Genomic DNA, 22,332 nt, shown 5'->3' with positions numbered 1-22,332 from the left:
TTTAGTGCGCTGACGGTAAGGTATTTCATATTCAGTTTTGTGAATGTGTTAATTTCTCATAGCAGTAGCACTTCTCCATAAATGCCTATATTGCAAAGCTAGTTGCAATCATTTCAAAAATCTAATTATAAATATCAAATACCTTCAAACAATTTAAAGAGCACAGAAAAACTAACAATTTCTGTAATGCCCCTTCAATTAAGCTTTAAAAACTCGCATAAATTTTATAAGTCTTTAATGCTCACCAAAAATAGCATCTTGGTTTAAGTACTAAGACTTGTTTGAAAATTTTTACAAAAACTTGTGTAAAATTCTTATTTTTAGAATCAAACTTAAGTTGCATTTAACTTACAAAGCACAAAGGATTTGTGCTGTGCAAGTCCTATCACAATTTCTAAATTGTTGACTTTCATGCTAGTTAAACGCATGTTGCCTATGCATAATTTTTTTTTACTTTCTCTTTTAATAAGGATATTTTTTTAACCTCATTTAATAAGGATTGAAAAAAATTAAATACAAATGCAACTTGGAAAAAAACTGCTTCGATAATTTTTATTGGTCACTTTATTAGAAGTATGGAATTCAGAAAGAAATTCAAAACAAACAAAAAAGTTTTTTTTATACATGCACACCACTCACACGTGAAGGAAATGAAAAATTGACAGCGTTAATTCTTTTCTCAACAACTGGGAAAAAAGAACGAAACATTCACAAAACAGTAACACAAGTTAAAAAATAAAAAGACATGATCTTGCGGTCTTATTTTTGCTTTGGTTTTGCAGTTGAGAATTTTCATACTTATGACTGTTGGCATTTTTGTATAACTATCTCGAGTGTTTTGTTTTACGAAAAAGCTATAACTTTCTCTTAAACAGAGTAAAACAAGGGTAACGGCCCATCACGGACAACCGGCTAGGGAAAAACCCACGGGGATGAAAATACATAAAACTTGTCATAATATACCTAAAAACATCTCTTCCAAAAATAGTGTTACGATTTAAACGATATTAAAATTTCAAAATAATGTAAAGCATCGCAGCTGCCAAATAGAACGATTACGACCAAAAATGACAACAGATATGGTAGATTTGATTTTGCAGCCAATACGCGATTCTTTTTTCGATGATTCATTGCTGAATAAACTTCAATGGGACGTAGAATATGGCAGAAAAACAAGCTACCCTTGTTGATTATAGATGGCCTCGGACCTTAGCCTATAAAACGATTTTTCTGTTTGAACAATATAACAAGTAAATTTTTCTAACAAGCCATATTTAATTTTAGGCAAATTGCTCGGCTGACTTTCTGTGGTTGAAAAAATTCCTCAGAAAAATCAAAGGCACTTCCTCAAAAAGGTCTACGAAAAAAAAAAGTTACCGGTTGCAAAAGCATCCAGTAGTTTGGAATGGATCATAATTTTCGCAAGATCTGGAAGAAAGAAAGAAAAACAAAAGTCTATTCCAGATGATGCAAACTTCTGAACTGGTAGCCGAAATTTCACTGGAACCAATGAAGGCATTCGAATGTTTGGCCGAAATCGAAGATTCGAATATGAAGTGGGGCAGGAAAACCTTCAAAGGAAAATGGGCTCCAATTTCTTTACAGTGTTTTGTTTTTTTGTTCCTGTAATGAACTGCATCCAGTAACTGTTTTCCTTTGGTTGTGAATAAGAATTTCTGACTGGAAACCAGCTATTGTACAGAAAGACGATTTGTTTTCTTTTATGTGTGAATGATGGAACACACGCACATTCTCTCTCACATGCTCTCCTGTCAAACATTAGGTGGCACTGGACAGTGCCATACTTGAGACAGCCATGCCATTTTTCAAACAAAATTTTTTTAAGTGCACATGGCAGCTCAAAGGTGTCACTGAATAGTTACTGCAGATAAAGTCTGAAAAGAAAGGGAAAAAAATCATTTCGTAGGTGCACATATACATTTCACAAAATTCATACTTAAAATATTAACAAATACATCACAATTAGATTCTGAGCCAATGTTCAATTTCAACCATATACAAATTTCCCTGCTTTATATGATTAAATAAACTTCAAATTCAAAATATGAAATGATTCCAATGTCATTATAATCAATTTTTCAAGCCATACAAAATATAATTGCTGTAAATTCTAATTTTTTTATTACAAGGATTTTATTGCAAAAATACAGTAGGTACTCACAGCATAAGCGAAATTTTTTTTTTGCTTATAAATTTGTTCATATTTCGGGGGGGGGGGGGGGGGGGGGGAGAAGGAAGAGGAAATCAGCTTTTATGTGGGTCTGAAATTTTAAACAGCAAGTTTTTTTTTCACAACATTTACCCAATATAGCAGGAATACACTAAATCTTGTCAGGATACCCCCCCCCCCCCCAGGTTGAGCATGATAGATGGCAATTGCTATGCAAGGTCATTTCAGCCACCGCCCCCAGCCGTCCATACATTAAGACGGTCATGAGTAAAAAATATTTAAAAAAGAACCAATCTTCACAACATAAGTACACCAGTTTGTGACCTGTGGATAACAATCTTGCATATCTGGCCCGCAAACTAACATTGCTAACCTTTTTGTCCATGTAGTAGCCATTGATAGAAAACATTGCTTCCTGCAACAGTCATTCAAATATATTTAGTTTTGGCTATTTTCATAGTAATAACATAATGTAGATGATTAGCACCAAATCGCCAACCAGAAGGTTAAATTATACGTCAAAAGGCTGAATTGATGCTGGCTGCTTGGAGAATTCTCCCCAAAAATGAGTTTTATTCAAGGCATAGCAACAATTTACATTACTGCAGCTTGGAAATTCGGACATAATGCTATAAATGCTATTTTTTGCTTTTTGTTGTAAAACTACCCTTTTATAATTTTTCTCGACATAAATACCTATTTCAACATTTTAACCACAAATTTTAAAGGAAATATTATATAAAACTTACATATTTTGAACATTGAGAACTTAAAAATTTTTTATAACACCTTGAACTCCTAATATTATCAGAAACCACCCTTCTTCTAGCCACATTGAAATACGAATAGCTGTAAATGCCTGAGAAAGTTGTCATACATTACTTTTGCTTAAGGAGAATGGAGCTGAACATATGTTGTGAATGTTTTTGTTTCTGACAAACGCAGCCTATGTATGAGAAACTAAAAAAAAAAACAAGTTTGTTTCTCCACAATGAGTCTTGCCCATTCATTGCACTGGCGCCTGAAGTGTTTGAACCAGTGGGTGCTCGTCTCCAGTTTTATGTGCAAAATTATTTATGGATCAATTCTGGGGGGCGCTCAGACCTATTCTACAAATTTCTGTGGGTGATTGAACATCCACAGCACCCCAGCGTCACTGCTTTCATTGTATATGGATAGCTGACTGTTTCAAGTGGTCACCAGTTAAAATCATGGTTCCTAAAGGGCAGGATAGGAGCCAACAAGGCTTTGGCCTTGGAGGCACCCCCTCCAGCCACATGTATTTGATTTTACCTTTTTTACATTATAAATGCACTTTGAAAACATAGCAATTTGTTTTTGCTGTGCAAAAATCTTTGAATTGAAGAGATTTCAAAACAATGCAGATCAACCGAATACAAAGGTCAACATTTGAAAATCATGCAAGATGTAAACTTTATGGTTTCGATATAGCCTACTGTAATAATTTTTCAACCTTAGCTAATATAATTTTGCATGTTAGCTAATTATTTTGTATTCAATTAAGCTGTTCAGTCGCTATCAAGGGTGTGCGATAAACTTGCTTGATTATTTGGCCATTTTTCGTGCCTAAACTTCTGCCCTAGGACATTATGCTTGTGACATCATTTCGGAGATAAAAATTTAATACAAGATATACAGAAGACTGGATGTTGTGAAGATATTTATTATTAGAGATGTTGATTTTTTAAGGAAGGAAAAAACTCATCTCTGCCTCTACCGGGAGTCGAACCCGGGTCCCTCGATTGCCGGACGAGTGCTCTGACCACTAAGCTACAGAGGAGATAGAGATTTTCCTTCGCTAGAGCGTATATATGCCGAACGGAACCGTGCAATGGACGGTGAAACCGATCAGCTAATAGCTCATGGACGACGAGCCACCAGAGGGCTATATATATGACATGAATGTCGCTCTCCACTTGTTAATACAAGATATACAGAAGACTGGATGTTGTGAAGATATTTATTATTAGAGATGACCCGGGTTCGACTCCCGGTAGAGGCAGAGATGAGTTTTTTTCCTTCCTTAAAAAATCAACATCTCTAATAATAAATATCTTCACAACATCCAGTCTTCTGTATATCTTGTATTAACAAGTGGAGAGCGACATTCATGTCATATAAAAATTTAAGTTTTTTTTTGGGTAAATTCCTTGGGAATAATTTTTTCCCAAAAGTAAAGATTTTTCACAATCACTAAAAATTCAGGGATAAGAATTTTTTGAGAGTTCAGAAGTAGAAATTCAGGAAACTTGGCAGCTGCGGAAATATATATATTTCCTTCTAAAACACATCCAACTTTTCAAAAGACTTATAGTGTATTGCAAGAAGACAGGACAATAAGATGGACAACAAATTTTCTAAATTGGTACTCTCCAAAATTATAATAAACATTCAAGAACGAGTTCTCAAACAAGATGGAACAATGAAATCTGAAAGACGGCTGAAGTCAATTCAATGGCAAAAGCATCAAAGAAAAATATTAAATTAGAGACCTACATCCAGTAGTGGATTGAAGATGGTTGACGATATCTATATATAAAATTGATTTCCTGTGTGTGTGTGTGTGTGTGTGTGTGTGTGTGTGTGTGTGTGTGTGTGTGTGTGTGTGTGTGTGTGTATATGTTCTCTATACAAATCTACAATTTTAGATCGATCATCGCCAAATTTTGACAATCGCAGAACGGGACCCGACTTAAACGATAGGCTACTTAAAAATTTTGTCAGAGCAGGGCAAATGCCCCAAGTGGGCAAAAAACTGTCGGGCAACAATGGTTTTTGGGCATCAACAATCACGTTCGAACGTTTACTTTGGTTACCGTGGTTCCCTAGCAATGCGTTTCAGACATGTTTATGCCTTTACAATGGCTTGCCACTTCAACGCTGTCAATATATGTATAATATTTATGCCTTTATAATGGTTTGCCACATTTTCAATTCTCCCAGTAATGAGGTTTTCTGAATGACGTCATAATCATTATCAGCATCGCTTTGAGGGTCGGGAAAAGGGTGATCCTCATAGAAATCAGTGTTAAAATTGCCGATTTTACTGTAGAAATGCGGAAATTCAGTGGGGTTATCCGTCACATCAATAATTTAAAAAAATGTATTGAATTCTCAATTTTTGAAATATTGAGTTCGCTTAGAGATACGAAGCCCAGAAAATTTAATACGAAGTGATTAGACGGACCTACTTTTGAGTTGGATATTCATGCAATAACATTGATTTCAACTTTTCATTTATATCTTCTCAAGCATGAAAATTAATGTTTCAATATTCAACTGCATAAATTCATATAGTTTATAGGTTGTTTTAAAATTAATTATGGGCCCATAAAGTGCATCAAAGAAATTCCACAGCTTTAACTAAGCATTTTTAGAAGCTTAAACAGGCAGATGCATAACTTAAAGTTCAAAAAGGGAGGGGGGGGGGGAAATCGAACTACCTAGCGCCCTTTAAAAAAAGAAAAAAATGTTCATTTCTACGTTTCTTTGAATCTAGATTTGTTTATTTCATGAGTCGCGCGGGAAGTTGCCATATTGGTTAACTTGGATACAGTTTGTATGTCTCTCAAAGAAAGAGGGAGATATCACGTGATCCAAAAAACCTCATTGAGGAAAACCCGGGCAACGCCGGGTAATATAGCTAGTACAGTAATAAAAACTCAACTGAAAGAAGGATGCAAATTAACTGGCCTAGAGTGTCATGAAACCATAATAACTTACCATTATGAAGCAGCATTTTTCAGTTGTCTAATTTCTTTGGCAGCCCACTGTGCTAAGGATTTGGTTTTATTAACTTTAGATCTCCTTCCTTTTGCCAATAAATTATTTATGATATCATTGTCAAGTAAAGGAAGAACATTTGCACCAAAAGCGCTGATTAAATCACTGAAAAACAGAAATCGAAGAAAAATCAACACTGGTTTAAAAACATCAATTTAAATTTCACATCAACTTTTGCAACTTTCACAATGCAACAAGTTTTGCTCTCATCAAAAACTCAATTTTTAACTGTGAGACAAAAAGCTGTGTTTTTCTAATATTCTCCTAAACAATGTGCAACAGTATTTGTCAATAGGTTTATTTTGAAAATGAGCTTTGATTATGTTCATAGTCTTTATACAGTCTAACTTGGTTAACTATTAAATCTAAAGTCACTGGGAAAAGTTCGAATTATCCAATTAATCTATCCTGGATTTGTAAAATGTCTACAAATTGCAACTTAACCACCAACATTCAGAAGGATAATTTATCAATTATTAAAATTTTATCACTTATGAAGCTTCAACAAATTTTAATTTATAATCGATCTTGGTTGCTACACTATTCTGGAATATCGCTGCAGAATTTCTTGACAATGTTCAAAGCATGATTTACAGAAACAGTTCATGATCATCTATTATGAAACTATTTCCCAAATTTCACTTATCACACTTTCGCTACCAAGGAAATATATTTTCATTAACATATTACAATCTGAACTTTCTGCATCAACCCACAAAGCGTATGCCGAAAATGGCATACTTGCACACTCATAATTTTCCACAAAAATTGAGAGAAAATAAATTTTTGGCTAAAATAGGGAGAAATTTAAAATTTGGGACAGCAGGAATAAGGTTTAAAATCCCGGAGACACTCGCCTAAATAGGAAGAGAGATCTTTAACATTGATACATTATGTAATAATGTAAGATAAGCTACGATCATTTAAATAATCCTTCCACTCAGAGATCAAAATTCATACACTGATCAGTGAAATCTATATGAAGCAAATCTTTAAATATTTTCACTATAAAGATCAATTTACCCTATTACACCAGCACAAGCAGCTACGATGCCATCCGTTTGTTCAGAATCTTGAGCAATATGAGTTATGAACTGAATTATAAATGGTACATTAGGCTCAATGAACTGCACATCAGCTGAAAGAAAAAAAAACCCAATAAAATAATCATGCAAACTTAAAGTTTGTGATTAGGAAACGCCTTTATATGCACATTTGAATTTAGTGTTTTCAAAATAGTCAACACAGTTTAATGTAATCACATCATGTAACCAACCAGGCTACATCTTAGAAAAATCTTATTTGTCAATATAGTACATCCTGTTTGGTAGAACGGGATACACGGTCACTACGCACCATTTTACAGAGTATTGGTAAAAAAAATGGGACTTTTTTCTTTCCCACATAATTGGTTCCAAAATCATTTAAAATTTTTAAATTCTAGAACTGGATTTCTTTCCTTTAAGCAAAGATCCTGTATTTTTTTTAATTCAGTCACTGTAAAGCATTAGAACTAATGTATATCACGAGTTATACTTTAATATATGTTTCATAGATCACTTAAGTCTCTTGGAAAAAGAAATTTAAATCTGGTCAACTAAAAGAAACTGATCAAAAAAAATAAAGACTTTGTCAAGCATGTGCTTTACTATATACAAAAGCAGCACTCTGTACATATATGGATCACAGCGAATACTACAGCCAGATTACAACATTAAATATGGAAATGCTTGTCAATAAGAGAAGAGACCACTGTATAGTCTTCTATATACTCGTTCTTTGTAAAAGTGATAATATCCAAATGATATCCATGACTAATAAGCTGTGTCGACACTAAATGAGAAAAATAGAATATTTATAAATTTTAAAATGAAACTTACGATGTGGTGTTGCTTGTTCACCCTTTAACCCTTGAATTATGCCAGTATATGCTTCTAAGCATCCTTCCCTGAGTTCATTCACATAGTCAATCATGTCATAATCATTCTAAAAAAAGAAATATAACAATTAAAAAATACAGTCTAACCCCATTGTAATACCCTAATTCCGCACTAGCCTCGCTTAACACTAAAAATTTTCAGCTAACAAATCTTTATATAGGGATTACATGCGTTAATTTGTGATTAGATATAATACAAATTACTTATGGTGCCAGAAATCTGAGACAAATGGTGCCATTACATCAGGGTTAGACTGACCAAAATCAAAGTATTGGTCAGTTGCAGAAACCCTCCCCACTCCCATTTTAAAAGTTAAGTCTAATGTCGAGTTGAAATGGCAACTCACACACACAAAATATTATAGCATGTGGGGGAGACTTTATGTACACATTTGATTGTGTACAATAAAGTTTTCTCCGACACTGTCCCACCCCTTCACAGGGGCAATGGCTAAAGCCAATAGAGCCTGGGCCAGGTTTGATGTGAAAGAGAAGAAAGTCCCCATATGCACACACAACCAAACATTTTCCTGGGACATTCAGCATTTGAAAATTTACAGCCGATTACAGACAAAACTGGGTAAAAGCTTATGTATAGGAAGGGCACAAGTTTTTTTTTATATTACAACTAAAAGACAGGGCAAGGATAGTGTAATTTCAGATGTGGTCCCCTGACCGCATGACTCATCAGCTGGAAAAGCACAGCGCTATTCCCTAATGTCATTCTTATTGAATATTTTGGAACTATAGAATGGCAGACAGGAATAAGATAACTGTTTATTTGGTTATATGTGATCACGAGCCCAGAGGTTCAGGCACTACAAATGGTCGAAATAAGCAGCAGCCGAAAAAAAACCTAAATAGGCACACAAAAAAGCCATTTGTAATTTTAGAAGGAAGAAAAATAACTACAAATAACTAAAAACAAAGGTATTAAGGGTCCAAAAACAAGCTGAAAAATCTGTTGCACTCAATCCTTCTATTGTTTTAATTACAGTTTATGGTAACTGCATTATTATCCAAGCTAAATTGATTTCAAGTCCAAAATAAAATGTTATTAGACCCCCAGGATTTAGGTCAATTCCAGAGCCACCATTACCCCACACAGTCTGTAGGGATAATGATCTGAGGGACTCTCTCGAGTGGCAATGACTCATTTATTTACTGTATAATTTGGAATAATGGTTTCTATAGTTGGAAAAACCTGGCTATCTTGTTCTTTTTTGTAAAAAGTTTTTTTTTTAATATAACGTATGCAGGACTCCTTCAAGCACGGGCCCTGTGTGGCTGCATCTGTCACCCTCCCCCCCTCAGGGCGACTCTGGTCAATTTAATCGAATACTAAATATGTATGTTTAATAAATAACCATGGTGGTTTACAGTGTAAAAAAAAAAATCGAAACATGGGCCCCAGAGAACGACTGCTTTTACTCTGCCTTCTATGAGTCTGACATCAATTCAAGACATCTTTGGAACAATTATTGGTCCACTATACACATTCAACGCAGTCCAATGCATGAGCAAGATGTGAAGCCTGTAGTTTGTAGCCTGAAGCCTTCTAATTTTCCTTGCACGGGCTACGTTTATCTGAAACAATCATTCATGCCATCCCGTCAAAGCAAAATTAATGCACCCAACACTAATATCTCATATCACTTAGTTGTCTAAATGGGCTGGAAGGACTTACTGATAATACTGAAAGTTGGAAAATTTCAAAAAGAGCAATTCTTTTGAAATTTTCAATGCCTAAAATATTTAAGTTTTATAGATTATGGCCTTTGAAATTCACTAATAAACTTAAAATTAATAAAATAGGCATTTACGGCACGAATATTTTGAAAAAGACATCTGGCATTTTGCCTGAACTTCCGGGCTCTAGTGATCACCTTCCCAACCATTACCCTGGGTATAACTGAGGTTCTACTGTATTTCTACCCGATGAATCAGTAGTGTAGTTAAGTAACTGTGTAAATAAAATCCAATAAAAAATACACTTTTCACACTGATATGAATATGTACACTAGATAATCATTTGAAACAGATAAAATACGTAATTTATTTTTGTACTTTTGTTATTTTAATCTATTTCTTCACTCTCAACAGTTTAACCGTGCTCATCTTCCTCCACCCGGTCAGATAATCGATGTTATGCTATATTTCACTCAATGGCCCAAGACATTTTAACCAGCACAAATCTCAACATACTGGCCCTGATCTAACCAATTTGATAAGGTATGCCAGTAGATGTCCTGATAACCAACCAGTACTAAAATTACAAATTAGTAATACCTATTCATTTTGAAATCTTTAATATGCATGTCCCAATTACATAGCTGCCAACTTTTGAAAATAAGAATTAGGGAGATTTTCGCACAGGTCCATATTTTATACTAAAACCACACCCTAACAAATATAAAAGGGATTTTTCCAAATTAAATAGGGATTTCCCATGCATGAGAGTTGAAACATAGGATATAAAATCCCTACACAAAAAACAAGTGAAATTGGAGGCCAAAACTTCAATGATGATCTAAAAAACATTGTGTTCAATCAAACAGTGTGAACAAACATTCTGCATGAATGACCCTAAAATCATCGCAAGATGAAGTAAAAAAACATTAATTTTTGAAGAACACTGACATTTTGTGACACTTGCTTGATGTTTATGGACTTCACATGGGTGATGTCAGTCTTTTACTATGACAAGATGTTTACGTCCTTAACACAACTTGTACAAAAAGAAAAGTGTTTTTTTCTGGAACATTTGACGAAAAAGGAAATTCATCGGAATAAATATCTTTAAAATTGATTAAATATTCTTTTGCTTATCAGTATTTGTTTTGTTATCGCACGTACGTAACTTCAACAAAAGAAGTTTTGACCACATGCGCGCGCCACTATAGTCTTCAATTATTATCCACGACTATTGGATGCTAAGCTATTTCCATGCACGATAAGACAAACAACTTCTCTTGTTACAATCAGAGGGTTTGTAAAACTTCCTTAAAAAGGAATTTCCCGCGAATCCCCTATTTATGATGTGACAGTTCGAAAAGGGAAAAAACAGGCAAACACAACATTTCTTGTGGTGCTTTTTGCCCCACAAGAAATTCCTTAGAAATTGTTTTCAGAAGTGGATTCTTTTTAAATGAAGTATGGAATTTTTAGGGACAATTAGGGATTTTTTGTGATTTTCGTAAACATTTAGGAGATTTAAGAACTTTTCAGGAGGTCGAGAGATGAAGCTAAAATTCGGGAGACTTGGCAGCTATGCAATCAACCTTCACATGTAAATATTGGACTCTACTTGGACCTAGGCGATTTGACATTTTCCCCAAGACCAAAGTTGACAATCACACTTGAAATAAAGAACCCCCTCCACCTGTGCATATGCTCACTAATTAATAACAAGTTTTACATATGCAAATGTAACAAGAACAGCAGATTTAAATCCACAGACTCACTGTTCTGCCATCTGAACACATGCTTCAAAATTGGAAGAGACACCAGAAACAGATGAATAAAATTAAGCTAAACAACAAAAATTATTTCCACATGGGAGAAGATAAGCCAAACACTATCAACATTAAACTCACCAAATAATTTTCCAACCACATTTTGCAAAATCTCATAGCAATTTAACACAAGAGTGGTGGCTATAGGCTTATTGCTGCCGTGAGACACTAACAAGTAAGAGCTTATATCTATCTTGAATTTAGAAACAGCACCTGCAACAAACTTAGGTAGCTACCCCTGTGCTAAACCAGAATTTCCAGCTTTAAAAATAGAAAGCAATAGCAATTTGGCCTCAAATGAAATTAAAATGATTTTGTGTGACACGCACCCACTTCAACACTCTTCCCTGTAATTTCACATTAAAAAGAAAAGAATTTGTCATCCTTATCTAGTCAAATCCCTTTGCTCTCCCTCTAGTTACTATCATGACCATAATACACACCACTGCACAAAGTGTTACAAAAATTAAGTGCAAGGTAATATATTAAATTGCCTTACTTTGTCAGCTCTTGTTTGAGATGCTTGTTGCAAAGTCTGAAATACGATTTGACAATACTTTTGGAAATGAGTACCAATAGCAAGAGCTAAGTCACCAAAAACTGACAATATCTGAGGTTTGACTGACCTGTGGACTGAGGAATTCTGAAAACAAATTCATTATCAGTCAAGTTATTGAAGCATTGCATATTTACTCGTTGTATTAGTTACAAAAACAGATTAAATACAAAATTTTCACACCAATGATGTTTGTAAATCAGTCTAAATTTTATAAATTTATCATTCAAATTGCCAAATGTTAATGATTTGCATAAAAATTTAACAACATATTTTCAAAATGGCCATGCACAGACTCGATGGGAATTTGAAAGGGGGAAGCCATTTAGTTACTTTATCATATGAAATTGTTTCTGGAAATATAAAATTAGAAGCAGCAATGACTAAATCTTCTCTGGACAGATAAAATCACACTTTATTCCCACTAAAAATAATAACAAATTATCAGATGTTATGCAGTAATTTAATTTTGCACTGGAAGAAAATCTACAAAACCTAGATTAAAAGAACTTAGAAAAATTAAAATTGATATTTTATATTTAATTGTAATTAAATTTATGCTACAAACTAAAAAAAAGGCTGTGTGAAAAATGATACCCAACATATTTGCTGCCACAAAAACAATTCAAATATATGTTTACGCATTGTTGTTAGCTGTTTTTGATGCCTGCACGCCAAAAACCCAACCCTGTACTTAAATCACCTAAATTAATTTCCATAGAATAATCGAGGTACAGATGCTAAAACAAATAACCTAAAAGCTAGAAATAAAAATTAGAGACTAACAGTTTTTAGACAATCTAACCATTCAATAGCAACAATGTTCAAAAATTATGACTCTGTTTTAAAACTACACTAAATTTCATCTACAATGCAAGTCAAAATATAGATTTCTACAATTATAAAACAATGCTGCACACTTTCTTATAGAAAATGCAACATCAAAAATTTAGAAAAAAAACTTATATCTACCCCTAAGTTTTCCATCAGCATAGTCATTATATTATCACTATAAGGTAGAACATCTTGTCCCAATGCTCTGCAAATATCTCCAGTCAAGCCAACAGCAGCACCACATACCTGTAAAGAGTTCATTTCCTTTTCAATTCTTTCCCTTCTGGATTTTTATGTAAAAAATGATTTCAAAATAAAAAATCAAAAAAAAAAAAAAAATTACCTGATATTCTGCGTGATTTTTCAAACCCAAAGCTAGGTATGGCGAAAAAGCTTCCATATATAAATTAAACTTTTTCCCAAGAGCTATAAAAATTAAGATAAAAACATTTTTGCTATCTATCACTTTCCATTAAATCAAGCATAGAATAAAAATTTACTTTAATAAAGCAAAATAACTGAAAATTGTCAATACACAAATGATGAAAGCTGTCATTTCACTGCAAAGCTACTTTGGCATATGATTCTAAACTGTCAGTCTTGAAAAAAATTAAAATTTTATAACTTTATAATATTTTTATAATTATCAAATGCTCTTAAAATTCTAGAAGATAATTAAGAAACCTAATACAAACTAAGTGGTAAAACTATTTAATTCAAGAAAGTTTAACCTGGAATGGCTGCAACAGTTTAAAATACCTTCAAATTTTTCAGTGATTTGAGTTAAAATGAAGCAACAAACAAGAGCTCGAAAAATGACAAAACTTTGTGGAAACAAAACATAATTGACATGAATGCCGCTCTCCACTTGTTAATACAAGATATACAGAAGACTGGATGTTGTGAAGATATTTATTATTTGAGATGTTAATTTTTTAAGGAAGGAAAAAACTCATCTCTGCCTCTACCGGGAGTCGAACCCGGGTCCCTCGATTGCAGTCTTCTGTATATCTTGTAAAACATAATTAATGAGTCATGCAGCAAGCTTGTCTGAAATGCCAAAAAATGATATAAATCTGATAAAATTACAAAATGTATCAAAGCAACTGAGTAAGTGCTATTTTGAGAAGTTTTAGCAAAAGATAAAAGAAAATTTATGGTATGTTTTACTATTGCTGTTATTATAACCACTTTTCATCTTTCTAAGTGATTCAAAATTCCTGTCATTCTAATGTTAGCGTGTACCAAAGCCATAAATGCAATATAATAAATGTCACTTCTTTATAGATTGTCCATGAATAACTCACAGTTCACAGCATTCGTCTAAGAAAAATACAACACCTCAAATAAATTTTATCCACAAGCATTTTCTTACCTTCAACAAGCATAGAAACAGCCATAAGAGCATCCTCTTGCACACCTCCAGCCTTCCCACTGTTTGAGTTAAACATCTGTATCAGGGCTGTCATGATAGCATCAGATATTTTTGGAGCATCTTCTTTAGTCATCTTCCTGAGAACACTCTATATATACATGGGGAAGAGGAAAAACATGTTTTAACACATGAACCAAAGGCAAAATGTATCCAGTGAAAATTCATTCCATACAAATAAAGAAAAATTTAAGATTTATACACAAATATTGACCTCCTAGTATGTACAAAGTCTGGCCAGTTTGCTGTCTCTTTTTACAAACTGACCATGCTTCAGACATCAGCCAGAATACAAACGTAATATTGGACTGCAATAAATATAAGCTTTTTCAAAAAAATTTAACATGGCTTCAAAAGAAATATTTACTTGAAGAGTAGCACACAATAATGACTGCAAGTCATTGTATTGGGCTCTATCTGAAGAGCTCTGTATGTGGCTTTCAAGAGCTAGCACATGGTTTAACCTCTCCAGAATAATCATGGTAGTCTTTTGCACCCACACATAACAGTCTTTAGGACTATTCTTCACTAATTCCATAAGAGCCTCATAGGCAGCATTTCTCAGATTTGCTTGATTACCATCCGGTCTAAATAAGAAAGATTGCATATTATTTTCACATAAGGAACAGTTCGTTTTCCCAAAATTTCAAAAAACACTGAATAACTACAATAACTAATTTAGAAATTTGAGATTATGAATCACACAATTTAAAAAATGTAAATTGAAACAGTTATCAAAAGTATACCTTTCGGTGGTCTCCAACAATTTGGCAACGATAATTTCAAAATAACCAGATAGGCAATAAGTGTCTGGCTCACCATCATCTGGAGCATCAGCAGATTCATATGCTGCTTCCGCTAAGCTGCTAAATGCCTGTGAAAAAAAAAAAAACATTGAACCAGTGTTTCTCAATGAATGCATGAAATTTTCAACTATTTACAAATACCTGAAATGTTTCCAAATAAGTTGTTCAAAGAACTATGTTTTTTTAAAGTTATATATCTTGGCTCAGTTTAAGAAAAACTTACCCAACAGACATTTGTAGCAACCCGTGGTTCAGCGGATAATCCTTTCACCAAAGCTTCTAATAATGGCTTCAGGTAGCTCTCGTTAACTGCCGCATCTGGGATTAATTCACACACACGACCAATAGTCCAAGCTACAGTATCCCTAACCACCACACTTTCATCTGACATCAATTCTATCAGCATTGGAATGGCTTGTTCAACAACTGGCTTCAAGTTACTAGGGTCTGGCCCTTCTAATATACTTCCTGCAAATTTAATTTGTACAATTTCATCAATAAATATGGAATTACAATATTGCTTGGCCGAGGCCTATACAAGGGAATGCTGTGAAGTTTAACAGATGATTGATGTTACAAAGGAAATCAGAAACTGTTGATATGGAGAAGAGTCTGATATGACAATTAATAGAATTAGGAAGATCGTTTATATAAATCAAAAATAATAATGACGAGGAGACAAAACCCTGGGGCGTGCCAGAATAAATTAGAGAAATGAGTTCTGGCTCTTGAAGGGGACAAACTGACTGTGTGGGTAAGGAAGGCTTCTACCCATTTAAGCAGTTGAAAACATAGGCAAAGGTTTTGGAATTTGAATAGAAGTTTATTGTGGGGCACCACGTCGAAAGCTTTAGAGAAATCCAAGAAAATGATCAGTTTTGGACGTTTTTGTCGATACTGCTCGCTAAATCATGTATGATAAGAGCTAATTGGGTAGTTACTGATGACCAAATGTGTTGATTTGAGAAAATGTTTATTGAATCAAGGTGTGAGCAGATTTCCTTGGCAACTATGTGCTCAAAAAGCTTGCAGCAAGTAGAGGTGATAGCAATTGGTCTGAAATTAAAGGGATTTGAAAGAGATCCTGATTTATTAATTGGGATAAGACAGGAAAGAGTTGAAAATGAATCGGAAAAAGAGTACTAAGAAGGAGTGGTGTCAAGACGAAAAAAAGAGGAAAAACCTTATTAAATTCTGTGGCGCTTCAAAAATCGAAATCATGATTAACTAAGGGCTAAAATTTAAAAAATAAGATAAGGTGGGGTTATCCCCTTAGACAACATAATCATAGCATAATTTTAAAAAATCCATCTGAAATTTTTTTTTTTAATTTGAAAAATACATAGCACTGTTTCAGTATCCTATACAATTGACTCAAGCTAAAGCAAAATGACTAGGTAAAAATATTTTCTGGTGAAAACAATACTAGCACAAGCATTCATAAGGGTTCCCTTTCCCCATTAAAAAAGTGCCTGGTGGGTACTCTATCACATACGCAGTACAGGTTTCTCGATTCACCCGATGCACAACCAAAGGGCCATTCAGCATCAACTAAACAAATTTTATTGCAGGGGACTGCCAATAAAAAAATTATAAAGAGGACTAAAAAGTAGGATGGGGAGAGTACCCCCCTCAGACAACATAATATAATAAAAATCCCTAAAAAATTTTTTAAGCAAATTTTTTTATAGCACTATTTTAGCATCCTATAAGATTGACTCAAGCCGACGGAAATGACTTGGTAACGAACAATTTTAGGCCAAAACAGTATCTCCTCTCACAATATAAATTACATTCTTTTTTGGAGTCTTCCACAGTCCAATCTGTCAACTCTTCTTCAATGCACAGCAAATTATGAAATTCATTTTTAAAAATATTATTTGCACTAAAAATTAATGATTAACAATCATTAATTTCAAACTCCCATCATATTCTACTTCAAACTGAAATGATCAGTTTTAGTTAAACTGACTTGTATTTCCCCCAACAAAAAATTTGATCAAGATATTAATTCAAATATTTTTAAATATGGTCACTTACTCAAAACAAAATATTATATAATTTAAGACATCTAATTGGTTAAAAAAAAACTTGTGCAAATTTGAACTGCATAACTGAAAATCAAGGTTTTTGTGCAGACACAAATTACGTACAAAAATAAATATAAAAGGGATTTTTTAAAACAATATCAGAATTTTTCATTAATAAAAGTAAAATTGTATATACGGATTTCTCCCCTTTGCAGAAATGTGACGTCGCAAGCTATTATCCATTAGTAGCAAGTCACTGATCACAACCAGTAAATAATTAAATTATTACAAAGCATAGTGGGGGGGGGGGGGGGGAAGGCAGGTTTCTCCCAAAATGTTAAAAAATAGTCAATTTCTTGGAATAGTTAAGTATTGTTCTGTCACTTTGGCCCCCCCCCACCCTGAAACAGCAGCATCCTCTGAAATTTCTTGGCTATGGCTATATATCATTACTTCTCTCAAACCAAATTTTGGAAGCAAAAAACTACCACCTGGACTAAAACCAAACAGACTCAACAGGACACAGGATCAAAGAATCTTGCCAATTTCAGATGTTGAAAGGCAGAATTAACAGTGGTGAAAAAATAAAATGAACCCCAAAATGAAGTATTTTGTGATTTTACATAATAGCAATAATTTACATTTCACTTGTAATGTTGGGAAAATTTAGGGATGAAAGCAACCGTCTTCGTTCCAGGCAGATTCTTTGGAAATAATTTTATCCCCAAAAAGGATTTTTTTACAATCATGGTAGAAATTCAGGAGATAAGAATTTTTTGGTAGTCCGGGGGACAGTAGCACTTCTAGACTCTCAAAATCCAGGAGACAGCAGCTATGTAACCGAATTGGTGGAATCGACAAGGATTAAAAATTGATAGATTAACTTACCAAATTAATCAGACCAGCCCTAATTAAAAGCTATATCTGATATCTCCATATTACAAACAACTTTGTTCTAATATTTGCATGTCAAAAAAATTTAAATCAAGGTTTTTTAAAATAAGACCTTTTAAGTTAAATAAGAACTGCAACAGTTACGCAAGTTATATAAAATATTCTTAATAAACTAACATTTCAAATTAAATATGTCAGCTTCAAATTAAAAATCTGATTTAAATTTCGCATAAATGTTTTTTTGGGTGTCCCTATTCTCGTAGATCCTTGCCCCCCCCCCCTATTCCCAACTATAAAAATATTTCCCCCAATATTGCTACAGGCTCCAAAAGGCATCAAAATAAAAAAAGTTCAATTTCGGATAAATATACATGTTAAAATTTTCAAATAAATGATGTGCTATCTATGGAAAAAATCTACCAGAATCATTCTATTTTTAGAAATTAAAAATTTATAATCACAGCATGTAAAATTTTATACCTAGCAATGCATGCAAAATAACTTTGAAAAAACATGACTAAAACAAATACTAATTGAATTCAGTCATGTTCATGTAAGCATACTCACCAAATGCCATAACAGCAGCATCACGAAACTGCCATTCTGGGTGATTTATATTTGTTTTAACAAATGGAAGAACATAGCTGACAATATCATCCTCGCAACATGCAGCCATCAACATAAGACAGACACCAGCAGCTTTGCTTGGATTCCAATCGTCTTCATCATCATGATCCTCCTGTTAAAATATTGCTTATTAAAAATAAAGATAAAATACCATGAACCTCAAAGCAAAATATGCCAAAATCTGACCCATGTCACATAATAAAAAATCACCAAGTCACATAATGAAATCAGTGCTACTGCAAAACAATCTGGAAAAATTTTAAGAAAAATATAGACAACACTATCATGGGAACTGCTGAACATTTCCAGTCAGCCGAGAGCTCGTTGCAGAACAATGCAAAACATTCTGCTTTGGGGACTATGAAGTATGTATTTTTTCATTTTTAATTCCATGAAACTTTTAAATTAAAGCCTTTCTCCTCTCCCTTTAAATGATACATTATGTGCCATATGTAAAATTGATCAATATTGTTATCAATTTGTTTTATTACGGCTATTAAACAATAAAAAATATTTCATGGTTGCAGTTGTGCTCTTCATAGTTTATTATGTTAGAATGGAAGCATAACGGGAAATTTCAGTTAAAAATATTGATACACTTGATTAAATCAAATATTTTTTAGACTCTTGCAATTTACTAACTATAGCCACCTTTTATAAAAGACCTTAATGTGAGAAGAAAAAAATCTAACGGATAAAGTTTGCACAATCGTAAGGTTTTTACTGTATTTGAAAATTACAAGTGAGACAGTCTCCATAACCTGGTAAACACATTAAGCAGTGTTGACAAAAAAATTTGAGAGTAATATCAGAATCGACTAAAAAGGATAAAAATGTTTGGTACTAGATATCTTTATTTTAGCTCATCTGCTGTGATATCCCCTCACATTACTTTCTTATCCCATTCCAAGATCAGATAAGTTAAATTACACGATAGAATTAAAGTGTGAGGTTTTTACCTAAGCAGTTTTAATAAAAGCTACCAATTATTTGTTAAGCGTACTTATGTATCTTCACACAAATGCATACCTGCTTGGTAAGGGTCTGCATCAAAATTGGAACCAAGTATTGAAGAGCGCCTTTGGCATAAAAACGAGATGTTCTTGCTGGGGGTCTGCCATGTTCAGCAGCCTAATAGAATTTCCATACAATCAATACATTATAAAAACAGTAAATCACTATGCCTTTGCAAATCAAATATTAGTTTCGTGAAACCTAAAGTTTTCTGAAGTTGAAAATCAATCAACTACCTCTGTAGCTTCAATATCAAGATCTACTTCTTCATCACAAACGTTAGACCAAAATTCAATGCCTTGAAGTGCAACCTCATCAATATCACTTTTCATAGCTTCCATGGTAATCTAAAATTCATATTCAATATTACCCAACTATATTGTTCTATCCATAACAAGAACTTTGTCATACAAACTCCAACTAAATAAACAGAAAAGATACTTGCTGCAAACAAAGCAGGACCCATATAATGCTCCATGTACTGATAATAAAGAGACATTATTTTCACCAAACACTGGAGCGCAGCCACTTTCACCTAGAAAAAAATATTTCCCTTTCATCATAAATAAAAAATGAATATGCACACATGCATATCACCTTATTAGATTTATTAAAACATTAAACATATGGAAGTATAACAAAGTAATTAGAAGCCTTAAACATTGTCCAAGACTACCGAAATCCATTACGTATATGCCACCTAAGATTTTCTAATATACAATTGTTAAATTTTTCTAATTTCATAACATTTATCTTTTAAAACATGGGAACGTGAATATTAAGACCTGGAAAAGTTAAATGAACATTCAATACCATTTTTTGAGTAAAAAACCATGCTTTGCTCAAGAAATTTGACTCTGGCGCCAGTTTTTTCCAATTTGTCAAGTCCTGGTTTATACAAAAGAAAACCATTTATAATAGCTCACCAAGGATAAGAATGCCTTTTGGAAAAAGGGTCTGTTTTGTTGAAAGGACATGAAAAATTCATATTCCTCAAATACAAGCATAACCACAAGGTAAGTAAGTGCTGAATTACTGGATTAACTTATAATCAAGTAAGAATTGTTTGATCAATCCGATAGTATATGTATTAAACTACTGATTTTTGAGAGGCAATAGCATCAGCTGTTAAAGATGAAAACTTCACGATTTTTGAAATGGAACTGTAAAAAAGCTTACATAGCATTTTCCATTTTTACAGACTGGCCACTGTTTCATACATGAAGTCTGAAAAAATTTATTCAACAATTTATCTAACCTGCAACTATTAATTTCAACCCCTAAGTAGTGAAAGCCGTTTTCTTGCCTCATTTTTAAGGCAAGAAAACAGCCCTCACTACTTAAGGGGTTTTTTTTTACTTTTTTTTCTGAAGTTGCAGAGGAAGAAACCATGTCACTGCATGTCTATATATATAATAATTTTATATGGGCTCTTTCAACTAACTTCCAGTAGTCCAGCAGTTTTGGTAATCCAGCATATCCAAGTCTGATATGTGCCAGATTAGAGAGTCAACTGTATTGCAATTGGATGAAATTACACAACTATGTCAACCCCACAAATATTTTCAGAACCTTAAAAATATTTTCTCTACTTACCTGAGTATTGGTAGATTGTGTTGCTTCACAGACTACTTGCATAATGAAATGCCTTTCAGACTCTTTTTCAAAATTTGCTTTTGTGAATTCCAGAGAGTTAAGCAAAGCATTTGTAGCTGCACGTTTGACATGATCACTGGGCTCATCTTTGCGAATTCCATGAACAATAGCAGTCAAAATGTCATTGGACTGGGAAACTAATACTTCTGGATCCTAAAATAAAAAAATTTCAATAAAGACTGCACAAATGACAAAACCAAGCATTCATAAAAATAAATGCTGATCACTTACTATATCTTGACAAATATATCCGATAGTTTCCAGAGTAGCCTCTTTGGTCATCTCATTGCTTCCCTGACTAGTGACGTTTTGAGTGAGAAGCTGTATAAGGTCTGGCCATTCTCCATGAGGTAGCTCTGCAACACCTATATAAGCAACGCATTGTGCAGCAGAACTTGGTCTAATCGTCTCTGTACCCAATGAGATCAACACCTGCAAAAAAAGTAAGTTTTCGTTTTAAATAAAAATCAACACAACCTTTTTGATAGAGGCAGACTACCATTTCAACGTTATCTGCAAAATATTTTTATACCAAGATTTCATGCATGTATTTAAGCTCATGCCTCATTACTATTTAATATCCAACATATAATTTGTAACAAATAATCCCCTCATGTAAATTCCTCCAATTTTAGAAAAAGTATTATTACCCAAGAACGAAATCTCAGTGAATGCTTCTAAGTCAGAAACATGAACGAACTACCAGAACTTGACAAATTAAGCACGAACCAAATTTTTTAGGTTCAAAACTTATTTTTTGTACAAAAAAAACTCCAAAATAATCTTTTGACTGTTATAACCGAAGGACTTGGAACTTTTCCATGCTATTAGCTATGTTGATATAAATTCAGAAAATCTTCTGTTTTTTCAGTCCATGTTTTCCTGTGCCAATTCTATTCTCACTAGGATAGTTTTCTAATATTCTGATATTATCAATGTATTACCAAAGATGTCCATGAGCTTTGGCAAGTTGGATTTAAGCATTTTAGCAATTGCCTGGTCCAAAATCCTCAAATATAACAGAAAATTTTAAA

General features: G+C 33.5%; 1 protein-coding gene across 1 annotated transcript in view; it reads right to left on the bottom strand.

Annotated features, from left to right (window-relative positions):
- Positions 1-546: 546 nt before the first annotated feature.
- Positions 547-22,332, bottom strand: part of Fs(2)Ket (Importin subunit beta Fs(2)Ket) — a 33,218-nt gene continuing 11,432 nt past the window's right edge. The window contains exons 4-20 of the mRNA XM_089244594.1: positions 21,530-21,730; positions 21,239-21,451; positions 20,088-20,177; positions 19,879-19,989; positions 19,658-19,759; positions 18,569-18,740; positions 15,301-15,545; positions 15,018-15,145; positions 14,639-14,858; positions 14,215-14,362; positions 13,183-13,265; positions 12,978-13,085; positions 11,949-12,092; positions 7,876-7,981; positions 7,019-7,133; positions 5,936-6,100; positions 547-1,895 (exon numbers count right to left, since the gene is read on the bottom strand). Of these exons, the coding sequence (XP_089100720.1) occupies positions 5,938-6,100; positions 7,019-7,133; positions 7,876-7,981; positions 11,949-12,092; positions 12,978-13,085; positions 13,183-13,265; positions 14,215-14,362; positions 14,639-14,858; positions 15,018-15,145; positions 15,301-15,545; positions 18,569-18,740; positions 19,658-19,759; positions 19,879-19,989; positions 20,088-20,177; positions 21,239-21,451; positions 21,530-21,730 (2,349 nt within the window). The 3' untranslated portion in view covers positions 547-1,895; positions 5,936-5,937. The remainder of the gene's footprint in view (positions 1,896-5,935; positions 6,101-7,018; positions 7,134-7,875; positions 7,982-11,948; positions 12,093-12,977; positions 13,086-13,182; positions 13,266-14,214; positions 14,363-14,638; positions 14,859-15,017; positions 15,146-15,300; positions 15,546-18,568; positions 18,741-19,657; positions 19,760-19,878; positions 19,990-20,087; positions 20,178-21,238; positions 21,452-21,529; positions 21,731-22,332) is intronic.

This window comes from Pholcus phalangioides, unplaced genomic scaffold, assembly GCF_987345545.1.
Source record: "Pholcus phalangioides strain wild (caught in Gottingen) unplaced genomic scaffold, Ppha-v1.0 ptg000015l_1, whole genome shotgun sequence".
NCBI lineage: Eukaryota > Metazoa > Arthropoda > Arachnida > Araneae > Pholcidae > Pholcus > Pholcus phalangioides.
The sequence above is the reverse complement of the archived record's forward strand: the minus strand, read 5'-3'. Positions and strand labels throughout refer to the sequence as shown.